General features: G+C 51.2%; 1 protein-coding gene across 1 annotated transcript in view; it reads right to left on the bottom strand.

Moving 5' to 3' along the window:
• Positions 1 to 18,809, bottom strand: part of DNAAF5 (dynein axonemal assembly factor 5) — a 30,928-nt gene that overhangs the window by 7,972 nt on the left and 4,147 nt on the right. Inside the window, 6 exon segments of the mRNA XM_077316918.1 lie at positions 1,982 to 2,129; positions 3,442 to 3,568; positions 3,570 to 3,611; positions 7,165 to 7,308; positions 9,040 to 9,252; positions 12,743 to 12,975. Coding sequence (XP_077173033.1) covers positions 1,982 to 2,129; positions 3,442 to 3,568; positions 3,570 to 3,611; positions 7,165 to 7,308; positions 9,040 to 9,252; positions 12,743 to 12,975 — 907 coding nt within the window.

Below are 18,809 nucleotides of genomic sequence, written 5' to 3'. Positions count from 1 at the left end.
CTCTCTCTAGCGACTTCAAGGCCGCTTCCGTTTCCAAGGTGGTCCCTGCGGCTGTGACCCCCTGGGTACTTGGCAGCTTTGCGGGGAGGGGGGGAAGGAGGGATGGCTTCTTTTAATCCCTTGAATAAAACGTGTCAAAACCACAAAGGTGGGCTTTAGCGCGGCCCCTGACTCACCCACGATGGAATGCTCGCCGGGACGACGAAGAGCATTTGAGTGCCAGTTATATATTTAATATCACTGAGGCAAGACGGGGAAAACAGCTGCCAGGCTGGTCGGCGGAAAGAGGCGTCTGCCTGAGAGGGTGTTTAACGAGGGACGTTGGAAGCTGTCAATTTGAACCCTCGAATTCCCCCCCCTCGCGCTGTTTCCAGATAATAAGGCCCATTGTATGGCTAGAAAGAAAGAAGGGCACACCTGGTTTGAAGAGGAGGAACGTGTCTGGCGGGGGCTTGGAGCAAGACTGTCAAATGGCTCTCTGCTCTCCTGTCTCCTTAGCACAGGGGTAGTCAAACTGCGGCCCTCCAGGTGTCCATGGACTACAATTCCCATGAGCCCCTGCCAGCAAATGCTGGCAGGGGCTCATGGGAATTGTAGTCCATGGACACCTGGAGGGCTGCAGTTTGACTACCCCTGCCTTAGCATGATGTGTGTTTGGAGGGGGGGGGACACAATTGATGGCACCAACTAGGGAAGCTCACACTGGTAAAAACACACTGGTCAATGTTTCCTACCCCCCAGCCCTGCCATAGATTACCCACAACACACAGCTCATCTCTTGCCTCGAACGCCCTGTGGTCCTGGGGTCACCACAAGTCATTTGCAAATCAACGGCATACAGTTATTGCTTTAGGGGATCAAAACAAGATCCACTGCTCAACTGTTAGCCTCTAAAACTGACTTTTTATGAAAAAGGACACCTTAGGAATCCATGGACTTGTTCTTATGGCTATGAGTATCCAGAGGAATACCCAGGAGTCAAGAACATAACGCTTTGTTACGGAAACCTCATTTCGTCCCCCTCAGGAGAGAGCCAGCTTGCGGTTTGGAGTGGCAGCTTCTAATCTTGATTCCCCACTCCTCCTCCACATGCAACCAGCTGGTTGACCTTGGGCTAGTCACAGTCCTGACTGCGCTGTTCTGCCAGAGCTCTTTCGGCCCCACCTACCTAGCCGGGTGTGTGTTGTTGTGGGGAGAGGACAAGGAAGGTGATTGTAAGTGGCTTTGAGACTCCTTTGGCCATTGAAAAGCAGGGTGTCAAAACCAACTCTTCTTCTTCTACGAAAAAAGAAACACAACAGGTGTGGCTCTCCAAGAGCTGTGGTGAGAAGAGCTATCCCTGATGGATTTCTGCCCATCCTGCCGCTGTTAAATTACACCGCGAAGATGGAAGCAGGAGCTGCCTCTGGCGTTCCAACAGGTTCACCAGAACATACAGATTTCCCAATCCCGAAATAACCTACTTCCATAGGATTTTTCTATGCTGCCTCTTCAGAGTCCTGAGGCCGCTGGCCCTTAAAATCATGTCACAGTTTCCAAAACAAGCCATAACATGGGCACAGCCACACCAGAAGAAGAAGAAGAAGAAGAAGAAGAAGAAGAAGAAGAAGAAGAAGAAGAAGAAGAAGAAGAAGAAGAAGAAGAAGAAGAAGAAGAGTTGGTTCTTATATGCCGCTTTTCCCTACCCGAAGGAGGCTCAAAGCGGCTTACAGTCGCCTTCCCTTTCCTCTCCCCACAACAGACACCCTGTGAGGTGGGTGAGACTGAGAGAGCCCTAATATTACTGCTTGGTCAGAACAGTTTTATCAGTGCTGTGGTGAGCCCAAGGTCATCCAGCTGGTTGCATGTGGGGGAGCGCAGAATCAAACCTGGCATGCCAGATTAGAAGTCCGCACTCCGATAACCACTACACCAAACGGACCAGAGAGTTAAGGCTGCAAAAGCATAGCAAGGTGCCCGGATGACGTGGAACAGGGCCTACCCTTCCGAATTGACAGTCTTGTTTGGCTCCTGAAGCAACTGTGAAAGAGTGGAGAACACCTTCAGGCGCATCAAGGGGTCCTTGGACGTCTGGAGGCACGTTTTCAGGATAAGAAACAGTTCTTGAAGGACTTCCCCGATGGCGGGGCCTAGAAAACAGAGACGGAAATAACAGGGGAGTTTTTCTCCGCGCAGGAGTAAGTTGATCACAAGTTTTAGCCAAGAGCTGAGCGAAGATTTGAGACCAAATTCAAATTTCTTTTAATGCAGCACTGCGGCCAGATAAAAGAGATAGCAAGGGGGAAAAAACACAACATTTCACGGCAGAAAAATTGCATAATCAGGGAGCCAGCACAAAATTTAAAACATATAAAATTGTATAATTGATGGGTACATTATAAAAAATGCATAGTAAAATTCCTCTAAAAGTCTTTACTGAAGCTTAAGTTGTCTTTCCCGTGTGCTAAGCACATGAGCACAGAATTTGGCAACCTGCTTAATAATATGGGCCCTATTATTCCACAGGAGGAATTTAACTTTTTCTTTGTTTGAGCTGTTAGAGGAATCCTCTACCAAGTCCTTTCAAAGGGGGGGGGATGTCTTGCAGAGGGAAAAGAACATGAGCATTTCTGCACAAATGGTGTTCACAAGCCAACACGGTGAGCATGAACACTGGAACTCTATGCATACCTCGTGGCCAGCTCCCAAGAGGGAGGGAGGGAGGGGCTCTCCCGCAATCTCACCTGTCTCACAGGTTTGGGGGAGCGGATAATGCACGGAGAAAGGGGTGTCCTGAGTTCTTTGGAAGAAGGGGAGGACGCAAATGAAACTGAGAAAAGCCTTTCTGTTGATTTTTTTGGCAAATGCACAGTTCTTTCACATGCCGGGAGAAAAATAAGCAGCATGGGCCACACAGGTTTATTTATAATTTACTTTTTATACCGCCCGTTCCCGCAAAAGGGGGCTCAAGGGGGCTCTCAACTCTTGTCAAAACCATCACAGAATTAAAACGCAACAATAAAATACTATAAAAACACAATAAGACGTGTTCCCACAATGCCCCACCTCCCGCCGACTGTCAAAGTCCACCCAGCCAATAAGCTCTGATCCCAGGGGAGGGGAGGGAGGAGACCCACGTGATTCTAAGCCGCCCTGGCCTGGTGGAAGAGGGCCACAATGTTGATTCTCTCTGGTTCTCTTCGCGACAAGGACCTGCTTCTATTTCAGCACGCGAATGTCACGCGGCCCAATTCGAAGCAGGCGTCTCTGGAGGTGCGTCCCAACGGGGACTCGAAATTCTTGTCCCCGTGGGGGAGACGGGGTGGAACGGAAAGGAGAGGTCACAGAGGACGTTCTGAAATGGTGTCCGGCCCCCCCTGGTTGGGTTGTCGTTGGTAGACTGACCGGCCGCCCGTCCCTAGAAGTAGGTTTGGACCGGCTAACGTCAAGAGAAGGGCCTACCTGAGTGAGTGGCGATGACGTCCAGCTGCAGCAGCTCGGAGGAGTAGCAGGTCCAGGTGTCGGGGGCGGAGGAGACCCACTGCATGAGCTGGGAGATGTGCTGCCGGTACAGGCCCACCGAGCCCCCCCAAGCCCTGCACCTCCGCCAGGGACCTCATGGCCTCTTCCACCTGGTGGGTGACGACATGAAAATGCAGAAAAGTAAAAAAGTCTCTTTAAAGAACAGGATTGGACAAAAAAAAAAGCAATTCCCCCCCAAATCTCTTTCCACAAATCAGCAGCGCCTACACTAATGTGTACAGAACTGGCACACTCCCCCCCCCCCCCAAGCCGGATTTCTAGACCATTGCAGGTATTTCCCCCATCTCCCCTTCCTTGGCTCTGCAACCCCCCCCCCCATTTACTATGTCATCTCCATTAGCCAATAGAGGCAGCTAAGAGGGTAAGGAAGGGCAGGGATGGGGTCTATAACTGTGTTTTAGTACGGTATTTTATTATCGTATTGAATTTTACTGTGTATATGGTGTTATTGCTGTATATGGGCAGGGGAAGTATAGAAATTTAATAACAACAACAACAATAATAATATCATTCCACCAATGGCAAAATAAGCCCTTCAACTCAAAGCTACTCAAATGGTCACATCTGAGGAGAAAGGGAGGGGTGGAGTGAATAAGATCCTCCATTGGCCGGCGTTTAGGATTCGTTCAATCAGTTCGCTCTCCTTCGCAATCGTGTCGTTTGTGCTTTTCAAAACGGCCACGGCAACAATGCACCATGCGCTAACAAACGACTGTTGTGTTTTTGTAGGAGCTTTTGACGGCGGTGCTAAAACTCCCTGCAGGTGTCACGGGACTCCACCAGCTCTCCGTGGGTCAAACGGAACCTAACGGGCCCGGAATTCGTTCCGTTTCTTCCCCGAAATCGAAATTCACTTTCTAAAACACGGAAATGGCCTGCCTGCCAAAGGGCCGCAAATACTAGCGAGCCCTTAAGAGGGGCTCCTGCCTGGAAGGAACCCCAGAGAGGAAGGGCAGCGTTAAAACCCAAGGCGCAAATTTGGGAGGAAAAAAACCTACCTGGCCACCACTACTGCTGAGAGGGGCGTGGGCGCCTGATTTATTTGGCGTTTTGGGAAGAAAGTGATTTATGACGGCCTCACGGGGGACGGGGGAACTCACATTTATCAAGGAGGGCTTGGGCCGGTGCTTCTGATTTCAAAGAACGGATGAAACTCCCCCCCACCCCCTACCCCAAACTAGGATGGGAGAAGAGGTGAAAAGGGCAGACATTCCGGGGGGGGGGGGTTGACAGAGCACCTGAGGGAGAACCCTACCCCCATATTATCTCAGGTGTGTGGTTCCTGTATCTGCTTCAATTGCATCTGATTTTTTTAAAAACATGCCTGGGCCAAGCTGTGGCCACTGACTTCACAGGGCTGTCCGCTTTGCCTTCCAAGGTTTCATTAAGGCGGCCGTGGTGGCTTTCTGAGTTGTATGGCTTGGTCACGATAGTACAAGCTTCCTCAGCCAGGGTTTCGAGACACCCTGGGGGGCTTCCTGATGGCCCTGGAAGGGTTTCCCGAATGGGTGGGTTAATGGAGGCTTTAAAAATTTCTTAAACGTTTATCGGCTGATATGGCCATAGGTGGTCATGTCGACTCCTCCCCAAAATGCCCAAGGAGGGGCCTGGAGGGGACAGGAAGGGGAGGGGTCCTGGGTGGGCATGTCCACAGCTCTGCTTCCCAACCATCTTCTGCACAATCACGCCTCTCCTGGTGTTTCTCAGAGCCTGAAGAATGTTTTGGGGGTTTCTCAATGTTGAAAAAGTTGAGGAAGGCTCCTTTAGAAGAAGAGTCAGTTTTTATAGCCTGCTTTTCTTTCCCTGAAAGAGTCTCAAAGTGGCTTACAGTCACCTTCCCTTTCCTCTCCCCACAACAGACACCCTGTGAGGGAGGGGGAGGCTGAGAGAGCCCTGAGATTACTGAAGAAGAAGAAGAAGAAGAGTTGGTTCTTATATGCCGCTTTTCTCTACCCGAAGGAGTCTCAAAGTGGCTTCCAGTCGCCTTCCCTTTCCTCTCCCCACAACAGACACCCTGTGAGGTGGGTGAGGCTGAGAGAGCCCTGAGATTACTGAAGAAGAAGAAGAGTTGGTTCTTATAGGCCGCTTTTCTCTACCTGAAAGAGTCTCAGAGCGGCTTACATTCGCCTTCCCTTTCCTCTCCCCACAACAGACACCCTGTGAGGGAGGGGAGGCTGAGAGAGCCCTGAGATTACTGAAGAAGAAGAAGAAGAAGAGTTGGTTCTTATATGCCGCTTTTCTCTACCTGAAAGAGTCTCAAAGCAGCTTCCATTCGCCTTCCCTTTCCTCTCCCCACAACAGACACCCTGTGAGGGAGGTGGGGCTGACAGAGCTCTGAGAGGAATGGCCTGTAAGAACAGCTCTACCAGAGCTGTGACTAGCCCCAGGTCACCCAGCTGGCTGCATGTGGAAGAGCTGAGCACCAGATCTGAAGACGCCGCTCTTAGCCACACCACCAAGCTAGTCTCTAATGTTCCACCAGTTACCGTGGCTGGCCTCTTCAGAGGTGGGACGTGGCAAGAAGGGAACTTCTCTGTGATAAAGGGTGCTGAAAAGACATTAAGGCAGCACGCTTCCGCCATCGGTTTTTGAGAGGGGAAAAAATCCTCTTTGCAAGTCTCTCACCGAGGCTGGTTCCAGGAGAGTGTGACAAATCCTTCCTGGGAGACTGGGCCTTTACAGATAATCCCTTCCCTTAGGGGAAGCGCCAGAGCTGGCTAATGAAGCTCAGAGGGGGCTCGGACACCTTGCCGACAAAACACTGGCAATGACTCAGTCGGCTTTGGCCTTCAGCTCTTCCCCCCGGCGCCTGGCACGGACCGGTGCAGCTCCCTGGCAGGGCACATGCCTGCAGAAAATCCTCAGACTCAATGGCTGGCATCCCTGCTCAGAGACGACCACGTAGCACTGCTGGGAAAGGCCTCTGCCCGAATTCCGCGCCCGCCCTGCTGCCTGCACAGAACTACTTCAGGGTCCCTCGGCCTTCTGGGATGGCGCGAAAATATCCACCAGAGGGCCCAAGAGAGCTGCTGTGTAAAGGCCGGTTGTGCTTCATTGCTAAGGCCTGATCGGACGGGCAGGGCAGGAACTGTCCCAGACATGAAACCCAGAGAGGCACTGCTGCTCCCGACCTGCCCTCGACTGGCTTAACAGCCCTCTTGTCGGCCCAGTCTGCAAGAAGGCTCCCTCTCCCAAAAGACTAGGGCTTGAGTCGATGACACCCAGTGAAGCTGATGGGCAGTAGGTTCAGGAGGCACCAAAGGAAATACAACTTTACGTAGGACCAGAGGATGTAGTGAGGGCCGCAGGAAGAAGCAGTTTGAAAAGGGGATTGGACTGATTCGTGGAGGATACGTCTATCAATGACGGAGGGGAACCTCCAGATTCAGAGGCACTAAACCTCTGAATCCCAGGAGGAAATCTCCGAGGAAGGCCTCAGCCTCTCTGCCCTGTTCTTGGCCCTCCAGAAGAACTGGGTGAGATCAAATTCCTTCCCTGGCGGTCAACTCTGACCTCCTAGCCACCAGACTCTGTGCTACAAGTGGGTGGAAGAAGGATGTAAAATATCTGAGATGGAATCATGGGGAAGAGGGGGGGGGGGGAACCGCCGGAATCTCCCCTCCCCGGCTCTGCCTGCCCTACCTGTTCGTGAAGATGCCCTGCAGTCGGTATGGCCATGATGGTTACCAGTATCTTCATCAACTGGAGACTGACTCCTTTGCAATCTTCCTGGCATGTTTCGAGGAGAGCGTCCACGCAGGTGAGGAGCTGCTCCAGGTAAGAGGCCTGCCAAAGAAACGGACAGGAAAAGGGATGCTTTCTGAAGGCGTGTCCTTGGCACACCTGGGTCTGTTCTAGTCCGCTTGCTGCTGCTAGGATAAGCAAGCTCTTCAGGGAGCATAACTGAGCAGAATATAAAGGGTGTCCAGCAGGGGGCACTGGAGGACATGTATATTTAGCATAGAAGAGCAGATGGGAACTCCGATGCTTTTCAAATTATGTCCTGCAGCATCCTGATCGGCTCGACAGGAGACTTCCTGCTTCTTTGAGCACACTTCCTCTCCGCTTGCCTCCCAAACAGCTGAACAACAGAAGAAGGACTGCAGCTAGCTATACACGGTTGCTTCTTTTGAGAAATAAAACTTTTTCTTATTTTTTAAGCAGCCTGCGTATTCAGACTTTGCCAAAAGCTGCTGGGGGGTGGGATCTACAAAGCAATTTCAAAAAGATCCTCTAAAGCTGCTGAAAGGAGGAGCCCTCACCATGAAACGAAGGCCTGCAGACCAGACCAAAACCAGCCACAAAAGTGGAGGGACGGTCACGGTTTTGAAGCCAGCCTCTATGCTAACTGGGGAGGGAATCCCGTGCTCCGAATTTCCATCGTGGATAATCTTTTCCCCCGGGAAGACAACTGGCTACGACATTATTGTACACCTGCTGCTTTTTAAGGACTGCTGCAATTTTCGAATTTATGGGGAAGCAGACTGACTCCAGCGGAATTCTTTTCTAATGGGGCAGGGAAGGAACGCCTTCAATTAAATTGTGAGCAGAGACCATGGCTCTGTGGTAGAGGACCTGCTTGTCACGCGGAAGGTACCAGGTTCAATCCCTGGCATCGCCAGTTAAAGATGGCGGTGTGGAAGACCTCTGCCTGAGACCCTGGACGCCTCTGCAGGTCATAGTCCAATTCAATATAAGGCAGATTTGTAAATAAGCAGTAAACCAAGGAGGCCTCACTGACTGCGTGTTATAGGGGTGGCCAAACTGCAGGTCTCCAGATGGCCATGGACTTCCTAGGAACTGTAGTCCATGGCCATCCAGAGACCCACATTTTTGGACACCCCTGGCATATTATGAAGTTATTCACTTACTGCTAAGAATCTGTGTGCTTTTGCACATGGAGGCTGGCTGTGTATACAGTTTGCACTGGTCTAAATGACTGCTCCTTAGAAGCCCGGACTGCTCCTTAGAAGGCCAGATCCTGAAGATGAAACCCAAATACTTTGGCCCCCTCAAGAGAAGGAAGGACTCCCTGGAGAAGAGCCTAATGCTGGGAGCGATCGAGGGAAAAAGAAGAAGGGGACGACAGAGAATGAGGTGGCTGGATGGAGTCACTGAAGCAGTCGGTGCAAACTTAAATGGACTCCGGGGAATGGGAGAGGACAGGAAGGCCTGGAGGATCATTGCCCATGGGAATGGGTCAGACACAACTTCGCAACTAACAACAACATTAGCATTAAATGACTGCTAATCGAGATTTACATCCAATAAACACAATGATGCAAGCACAACTATGGCACCTGGAGAAGTGAACACAAAACTCACAAAACTCCTCCCCCGCCAGCAATTTTGTCCGTCTTTAAGGGGCTGCCTTAAAAAATGGGTCACGCGCATGCGTTCCTCGGGGAGACAGCCACCTGTGCATAATTGCTCTCCACACCAGCAATGCGCAGGCCTGTGGGCCGGAGATCCCTCTTGAGCAAGACGTGCTCCTGCTTTTCAAGGGCTGCTCCTCACCTCTGCGGTGCACTGGCTGACACGTGGGTGGGAGAGGGTGTCGGCCAGGGTCTGCAAGTGAGGCTGCAGGACTTTCCTCGGGGATCCGTGCGTCACGGCAGAGAGGACCGTCAGGTGGGCCGGCTGGGGCGCTTTCTCCAGGTCCAACACGATCAGCTTCAGGGACACCGCCGGGCTGACGAAGGTGCCGATCAGGGTGGCCGCTCTCAGACACTGCCAAGGATGGGGAAAGGAAGAGGTCCGAGACAGTTTTCCAGCCCCCCTCCCCCCCCCCGATTCGAAAACACCGACTTGCTTTTTAGGTCCGCGTTTGAGAAACAGCCTGAAAGGCCTTTCCACTTCTTATGTGTGTGTTTTTTTTTAATGTGTATCTTTACTTCTATACAAATGGGGGAGAAGTGTATTCCTGGAAAGGCTTGGCCAAAAGCCTGTGCATTGAGGCCTCCTTAAGAACCGCTCAAGGGTCTGCATAGACCCTTCCTTCCTTCCCTGTGTCTTTCCCCCCCTTCCTTCCTTCCTTCCTTCCTTCCTTCCTTCCTTCCTTCCTTCCTTCCTTCCTTCCTTCCTTCCTTCCTTCCTTCCCTCCCTCCCTCCCTCCCTCCCTCCCTCCCTCCCTCCCTCCTGTGTCTCCTAGCCAGAGACGGTCCCAGTGAGTGCAAACTCTCCCTTGTCCTTCACGTGACTGGCAGGTAAATGCCTCCGGGGTCCCTGGGAATTCCCCACCGCACACGCCTTTTCCAAATCAGGGAAGAGCACGTTCCGGCTTGCAGAGTTTCTGCATCCTCAGCCGAGAGGCGTAGGGGCTGTCCGCACACCACTGTGGGGCTCCGTTTTTTTGTCAAAACGACTGCTCTCTTTCCCCAAGTGGGAGAGGAGGCTTTTAAAAAACAGAAACAGGGTTTTACCTAGAACAGGCTCTCTGTTGGCAGCCCTGGAAGGGTTTCCTGAAGGGATGGGAGTTCATTTTTTGAATGTATTTTTAAAATTTGTCGAACATTTATCGGTTGATATGGGCTGGCAGGGGCACGTGGGAATTGTAGTCTGTCCATGGCGATCTGGAGAGCCACCATTTGGCCACCCCTGCCTGTATGTGGCCATGGTGACCCCCCTCCCCAAATGGCCACTGATGGGCCTGGAGAGGGTGGGAAGGGGAGGGGTCCCAGCTGGGCGTGGTCCACTGCTTTGTTTCCCAGCCCTATTCTGCACCATTCCAAGCCTGAAGAATGTTTCAGGGATAAAAAAGAGTTAAAAAGTTGAGAAAGGCTGATTTGGAAGGTTATTTTTCATTACTGTAGATAATTCATGTCTCCCGACCCTCGCGTTTTCCTTGATGGCGCTTACGGGAACGCAAAACCCTCGGCCTCCCTTGCAGGTACACAGGTCTGCCTATCTTGCTTTCCCAAAGAGGTTTCTTGCCCTCCCCAAATAAGATAAAAAAGGCATTTGTGTCTTCGTGGCAGGCTGGCTTCCGCAGCGACCTCTCTTTCCGACTACCCCGCAGCCGTACTCGGGGTCGGAGAAACTAATTTGAGACCCCACCCAATCGATCAAGGGTCGATCCTGCGAATGCAAATGATCCTGTCCCCCCCCCCCCAATTCAGGCCGGAATAAAAGAAAGCAAAGGGAAGGAAGCGCCAACAATCGAGATCTGAGCGCCAATTAAGGCCGCCGCCAGGAATAAGCATGCCCTAATTCAGTGGGAGGCTTCTACGGAGAGAGGGAGAGGAGCAGATAACGTGTGAAATCAACTAGAAAGGGCACGAACCGCGCATACTTTTAAAATGGAATTCATTCCCCCCGGAGGCGCGCCACGATTTAATCTGTTGCTTATGATTTTTAAGAGGCTGTTTAACAACGCCTCGGCGGGGCTAGGGCCAGAGAGGTGAAGGGCGATTTCGACAGCTCTCCGCGCTGAGAAACGCAGGGCTTAAACGCGGCCCGTGCGGGGAACAGAACTGACCTGGCCCACCAAGGGATGACTGACAAACAGGACGGCCCTTCTGAATTGCTTCCCACCCAGGTCAAAAAGCTGCAGGCTGCAGGAGACGGGACAGCCGGACGGCCGGGCGCATCTGATCTGCTGGAAGCCTAAAGAACCGCCTTTCTGGGTCGGCCCAAAGACCCATCCAGTTTGGTATTCCAGGACTTGCGTTCGCTGGCAGGCGGCCTCTGACACTGTGATAAGGACCTCCGAGGCCGAGCGGTCAACAGCGGCCGATAAATCTATCCTCTGCCAATCTGCCTGGCCCCTTTCGAAATCTTTCTCAAGCTTTAAGGCTGCCACCGGACTGGAAATGGTGAAACGAGGGCATACTCCTCTGAAGAATTCCTTCCCGCAGCCAATGCTAAACCTGCTGCCGTTCTCGTTGATTTGGTATGACAGGGGGAGGGAAGGCCGCGTGGCAGAGCACCATCTCTCCAGGTTTCGGAAGCCAAGCGGGGCCGGTACGCCGTAGTCTTCAGATCCCTCAGAGGAGGAGCTGGAGGGCAACCAAGGGGCACAGGCAGAGGCTCAACTGGGGGAGTTGGGAGAGCCGGCTGCTGAGCCAGAAGTACCAGCAGGAGCCTGTCCGTCCAGAGGTCAGGCCCACCTGGGAGTGATCGGCCTGACAGCCCTTCCCAAAGAACCATCAGCAGAGAGAAGGAGCACCCAGGTGTGGTCTCGCCGGCAATTGGCAGGACATGGAAAGTGTTTGCAGGATGAGAGCTAAAATCTCTGGCGTCAGAGATTCACCCACCTTGCCCGACCGCTGCCTGAAATCCTGGACGTTCTGACCCTGGACCTGGCCTTGCTAACTCTCTTTCGATCTCCCTCTCCCGCTTCAAGTACGCTGAGCGGCTGCTGGGACCGGCCAGCCAGTACAGAGGCCAGCGAGGAAGGCTCTGCTGAGGAAAGCAACGGCGAGCCAGCTCTGCTTCTCACCTCCCTTCAAAGACCCTTCCTTTGGGGTCACGCAAAGTTGGCTGTGACTTTACAGCAGTTTACATTATGGGAAAGGGAGGGGGCCAGATCTCTACCTGCTTTCTGCACTTTGTGTCTCCACCTACTTTCTCCTGCTCATTTTATTTTTACCTACTGCCTCTCCCACACACACACACACACACACACACACACATTGTGGATTTTATAAATTAAGGTCTAAATGCTTTTGAACCTTCAATCCCTTTGATTGCTCCGGTTGACTTCCCTGCCCCTTCCATCCCATCTTGGGGCCCGTCGTTCCACAATTTGGACAAAACAAAATACCACTTTTCCCAGACGGTGATTAAAATGTGGAATTTGCTGCCAGAGGATGCAGTGATGGTCACAGGGGGGGGGGAAGGGGATTCCATAGGCTCATGGAGTCTGTCAACAGCTCCTAGCCACGGTGAATGAGAGGAAGCTCCCCGTTCAGAGTCACGAAACCTCTGAATCCCAGAGGCAACATCAGGAGAAGGCCTTGGCCTCCGTGCCCTGCTGCTGACCCTCCAGAGTGGTTGGCCTCTTTGTGAGAAAGGATGCTGGACTAGTCGGACCATTGGTCTGATCCAGCAGGGCTCTTCTGATGTGCAAATCAGGGGAAGGCCTCTGTGCCTTGCTGCTGGCCCTCCAGAGGAAATGGCCGGCCCCTGCGTGAATCAAGATGCTGGACTAGCTGGACTGATCCAGCAGGGCTTAATACTGAGAACAGATCCTGGGGGGAAGCAAAGCGGGCATACTCACCTCCCTGACCACGAGGGCTTCCTCGTCCAAGCACACGCGGTACAGAGTCCTGAGGAGGAGCTCCATGTGCTGTGTGACGTGGTCCTCTGCGTGCAGCAACAGGAGGTAGAGGAGCCGTGAGGCTTTTATCCTGGTGCCGACGACCCAGTCGGTCAGATCATGGCAGAGCCCGGGCAGGATCCTGTAGAGGTGTCTGGTCACCAGCTCCCGGCAGCCCAGTCCTGGTCGATCCTCTGGGACGGGGATATTTTTAAAAAGTCATGGAACATGCAAGGAAGAGCAGGAGTTCTGTCGCACCTTGAAGACCAAGCAGGTGCTCACTTCTGCAGGTGCTTCGGGTGTCTGAAGAAGTGAGCAGCTCAGAACCTGACACAAGTTTTGTTGATCTTCAAGGCAGGGGTAGTCAACCTGTGGTCCTCCAGATGTTCATGGACTACCATTCCCAGGAGCCCCCTGCCAGCAAACGCTGGCAGGGGGCTCATGGGAATGGTAGTCCATGAACATCTGGAGGACCACAGGTTGACTACCCCTGCTTTAAGGTGCTCCTGGTAACGAAGCTTTGCTTCTGGACTGATGACAAATTTATGCGAGCAGAGTTGAAGGGCGTTGCCGCCTGTGGTTTTAAGGGGAAGATACCAAGGTCTACCATTCTCTGATAGACCATTTACCCATCGTTCAGCTATTGACCCTAGGATTTTAGATGGCCCCCTATTTTTCTGATTTAAGACAAAAGCCAATTCTCCCAGGACTTGCAGCAGGTTCCAGCTCTCCAGATGAGAGCACCTTGGTTATTAAGAGGTGTAGAAAAGCAAGTTACTGCACAGGTAGGTTAATATTTGGTGGTAGTTAAGAACATAAGGGAAGCGATGTTGGATCAGGCCAATGGCCCATCCAGTCCAGCACTGTGTCACACAGTAGACAAAACCCAGGGGCCATCAGGAGGTTCACCAGCAGAGTCAAAATGCCTGAAGCCCTCCCACTCTTGCCCCTCAAGCACCAAAAATGCAGAGCACCACTGCCCCAGACCTAAGAGAAGCCATGCTGGATCAGGCCAGTGGCCCATCTAGCCCAACACTGTGTCACACTATGCCCCAAATGCAAAGGCCATCAGAAAGCCCACCAATGAGGCCAGAACTCCAGAAGCCCTCCCCCCTGCACCAAAACTGCCCAGAGAATAGGTGGTATAAAAATCTAGATGGATGGATGGGTGGGTGGATGGGTGGATGGGTGGGTGGATGGATAGATAGATAGATCCAAAGTACACCCCCCAAATCTATCCCTTGTGGCTAATACTGGGCTTCCCAAGCTCAAGTCTCCCCAATTCAACAGCCCCACCTGTGGGCTGAGCCCTCCTGTCAAGGGAATCAGGTGGTTAGGAGGTTAGAGGAAGGGGGCGGGCACATGTTGGCGTACATGTTGAGCAGCCACAACTGCACAAGGAACAAGGCAGTATTTACCACCGAACTGGCAGCACCCAGAAGGGCCACGGAAAACAGCCAAGGGTGCTGCTTTGCTCCAGATAAACCCCATGCAATGCCTGGAAAGATTACTCTTGACAAAACGTTCTTGATTTGAAAAGCTGATGCGTCCCCCCCCCCCCCAAATTCTCTGCAGCCACTCCCAGCTCTGCTGTGGAGGCGCCCTGCCTGTGTGGCTACTCAAATAATTTCTTTCTTTTTTTTTTTTAAAGAAAAAGATGGAAAGATAAACAGGACACAGAAGTCAGAAGTGGCTTTCGGTGCACCCTACTTCAAGGGGTGGATCTTCAAAGGCACTCGGACCGCGGCTTCTGCTTTTGTCAGGGGAGGCCGCCCTCCCATTCTGGAAATTGACAGCTCTGGCATTCTGGAAATTGACAGCTGAGGACCCGCACAAAGGAGAAAGAAGGTCAAAGGCAGAGAAAGAGATCCGCCTGAGAAGACCCAGAGAGAGAGAGAGTGGCACCGTGTTTGGCCGGAGGCTCTGCTTAAAAAAGAAAGAGAGGGTGACTTTTGACCATTTCTTTTCAACGGCCCCTTCATCCCTGACACTCAAATGCAGCTATTTCATCCTCTGTCAGAGCCTCCTGCCCTCCCCCTTCCTCTAACCTGTTTGCGCCCGGACCCTGAGGCAAGGGTTGGGTTCTTTTTTTTTTTAAAGCTCTCAGAAGAAAGTCGCCCTGTGCTGGTTCCTCCTTTGACTTGCAATCTCCCTCCAGGGGGGATCAAAGCAAGGGAGGGTGTCAAGTCCGTGAGCTCGCAGCTGGAAAAGCCTGGCCAAGCAGAATGCCTCGAAGCCACATGGAGAATGGGAGAAACTTGGGGTGGGATCCGGAGGCCTCAGTCCCTGCAAACTTATCAGCACTTGAGAGAAAGAGACAGACAGACAGAGAGAGAGAGAGAGAGACAGAGACACACAGAAAGAGACAAAGACAGAGAAAGACAGAGAGAGAGAGTGACAGACAGAGAGAGAGAGACAGAGAGTGAGAGAGAGAAAGACAGAGAGAGAGAAAGACAGAGAGACAGAGACACACAGAAAGAGACAGAGACAGAGAGACAGAGAGAGACACAGAGAGAGAGAGAGAGAAAGACATAGAGAAAGACATAGAGACAGAGACACAAAGAGAGACAGAGACAGACAGAGAGAAAGACATAGAGACAGAGACACACAGAGAGACAGAGACAGACAGAGAGACAGAGACAGACACACACACGCACAGAGAGAGAAAGACAGAGAGACAGAGACACACAGAGAGACAGAGACAGACAGAGAGAAAGACATAGAGACAGAGACAGACAGAGAGACAGAGACAGACACACACACACGCACAGAGAGAGAAAGACAGAGAGACAGAGACACACAGAGAGAGTGAGAGAGAGAGATCTCAAATACTTACATGTCCACTTTGTAGACAAGTTGGACCCAAAACGTTTGGCATCAAAAGACGCAAGTCCAAAAGCGCCTTAAAAACTAACAACATCTGTGACAGAACAGTAGCTTTCTGGAGGCACTGTTTACGTCTTCAGGTAGAAAAAGAGCCAGAGTCCAGCTGCACCTTAAAGACTAACAAAATTTGTGGCAGGGAAGGAGCTTCCATGAGGCATGGCTCGCTTCTTCCGATACAAAGTGAGCAGGGACCCGCGAACACTCCTACCTCGCCCCAAATGTTCTTAGCCTTTAAGGTGCTCCTGGGCTCTTCTCTCCTGCTACAGACTCACTCACATGGCGACCCATCTTGACCTATCTCCATGGAAGGCGCCGCATTTAGCCGTACAGAATGGGAATCCATCAACCTTGTGGTATAAGTCCTCCAGAGAAGACAGATTCACAGGTCCTTCAGCTTCAAATGATGGGAGGCGGGTTCAAGCAGCCTTTTATGACGGACACACAAAATAACACGGTCCTCTTGGTTGCAGTCACAACCAAGGCAGCTAACTTACAAGGAATGGCATTGTCTTGTCCCGGGGACTTTCCTTTCAACCTACGCCAAGGGGAGAGGGGTTGAAGAGGGGGCCAACCCGTTTACTGCAGCTTTAGAGACCAGGACTAGGAGCAGGGGGTTCAAATGACGGGAAAGGAGGTTCCGCTTAAATATTAGGAAGCATTTTCGGATCGCGAGGGCTGTTCATAGACGGAATATGCTGCCTCGGAGGGTGGTGGAACCTCCTTCATTGGAGGAGCCTGGAGGAGCGCCTGTCAGGGAGTGGTCCAGGTGCGGAGCATCTAAAAGACCAGCAGAGGTTTTTTCCCCCTAGATATTCCTTTACTAATTCCCTGCACATTTGCTCTGTCCTTAGATCCCTATTTCGTTGACGGAGGAGGTGTGCCTGCACACGAATGCTCACACCTAGAATAAAGCTGGGTGGGCCTTAAAGGTGCCCCCGGGCCCCAATTTGGTCAGGAGTGGGTCATTTTGTAAGGCTCTGAGAAGTCTGGGGGGCTGGATTGATTGACCCTCGGTGGTCTCTTCCAGCTCGGTGTGATTCTGACTTGGAAAGAAGAGTTGCCTTCCTGATGTTTTTATAAACAGGGCAACACAGAAGAGAGGAGAACCAGAGGTGGCTCAGAAAGCAGCTAGCTGCCTTCAAGCTCGCTCTGGCTGCACACAGCACACGGAGGGCCGACTGACAGCTGGAGGGCGCTGCTGGACAGACTGTGCAAGCCAGGATGCACTGCAGGCTCCTGCCTGCCTCTCCTGCGCTTCCTGCCAGCTTCGCAACTCTATAAGCCTAGGACTGGGCTCATGCATATGGACGTCAGACCTCACATAAGGAAAAGAGCCTCGAGGATCAGCGATGGAGATGTGAAAAACGTAAAGAGCGGGTGGATTTTTAAAAATGGGAGAAAAATACCTGCTGTAATAGAATTTTAAACATTTAAGTTTAATTTGTGTTGGTGAGCACGTTGCTTTCTCAATTTGCCTAAGCATGCCGGAGAATTTCTCTTCCATGCCACAGCGGCTGCCAGATTCCTGGTTGCATCAAAATGGAAGCCACACGAATCCCCCGGAGTGGGCTTGTGGTTGGAGAAGGCCAGGGACCTCGCTGCCATGGCAAAGCTAATTTAGTCAACAGGTGGCCGCAGGAAAAAGTGACTGATACCTGGGGGGTGGGGAGGGTTGTATTGATGAATAAAATGTATTGATAACATTATCTACCTATTAATATAGTCTTTTCTTGTTAGGAAGCCTAGAGTAAACCAGTAATTAACATTCCTTGATAATGTCAGTAGTAAAATTTATTTAAAAAAAATATGCTGGAGAGGGATGCTTTTTGTATTTGACAACCTACACACACACACACACATAAAAACAAATATATTTATACATACATATACATATACATACATATACATATACATATACATATACATATACATATACATATACATATACATATACATATACATATACATATACATATACATATACATATACATATATATATATATATATATATATATATATATATATATATATATACACACACACACACACACACATATTTATACATACAAATACAAATATTTTTTTGGGCTCACCGCCGTGAGCCCAATCGGGAACGGAGGTATATAAATTTAAATAATAAATAAATAAATATACATACACACACAACTCTTTCAAAACTGTTTCTTTTATAAAGTTCTTTGCTCTATCTGTTCTTTACATTTTGGAAAATAAAGAACAATTTGGGGGGGGGGGGGACCTGTAAAGAACGGCTGCTGGTTATGTTTGACCAAACTTTCTCTACCAGGGTTTCATGTTGCCCCGGTGTTTCTTGACTGCCCTGGAAGAGTTTCCCAAGTTGGGTAGGAGTTATTTCATTTTTTATATTTTTCATTTTTATATATATTTTTGAAATCTGTTAAACATTTATCAGGTGATATGACAATATATGATCATGCTGACCCCCCCCCCTCCCCAAATGGCCAACAATGGGCAAGGAAGGGGTGAGAAGGGGAAGAACGGCAGGTGGGCGTGTCCACAACTGTGCCTCCTGATCATCTTCTGCATGATGGTGCCACTTCTGGGGTTTCTGGAAGCCTGAAGAATGTCTCAGGGGCTTCTCAGTTGTATAAAAGTTGAGATAGCCTGAGATAGACAATCCTGACCTTGACAGACCCATGCTCTGATCACAACTCTAGCCCTCCCCTCTTCCACAAGACCTCAGGGTGAGCTTTCCTTGGAAGACAATGCAGCCCTGCTTGACTCACGGCCTCCCAGGCTGGGTTGTGAGGAGAAAACAGAGGAGGGGAGTGGGATAGAAGCTGCTCAGGGTCCCCGTGAGAGAAACACAGTGTACAAATGAAGCAAACCAATAAATTAGACGGTCCCAATTCAGGAGCTAAAGCCACTGCTCTACCCAAGCATCGAGGGGTTGACTCTGGCTACCATCGTGTCACTGCACAGCCCCAAAGAAATCTGACTGGCCTGGACCAGAATGGCATTTCTCGGCCCTGGTGGAATGAGCTACTGGTGGAGATCAGGTCCTGGTAAGAGTTGATGCAGTTCCACAGGGCCTGTAAAACGATGCTCTTCCGCCAGGCCTATGGTTGAGGCCAGGCTGGAAACAAGAACAACCGTGCGCCT

This window comes from Paroedura picta, chromosome 17 (assembly GCF_049243985.1).
Source record: "Paroedura picta isolate Pp20150507F chromosome 17, Ppicta_v3.0, whole genome shotgun sequence".
NCBI classification, from domain to species: domain Eukaryota; kingdom Metazoa; phylum Chordata; class Lepidosauria; order Squamata; family Gekkonidae; genus Paroedura; species Paroedura picta.
Note: the sequence above shows the minus strand (reverse complement) of the source record. Positions and strands in the feature narration are given on the sequence as shown.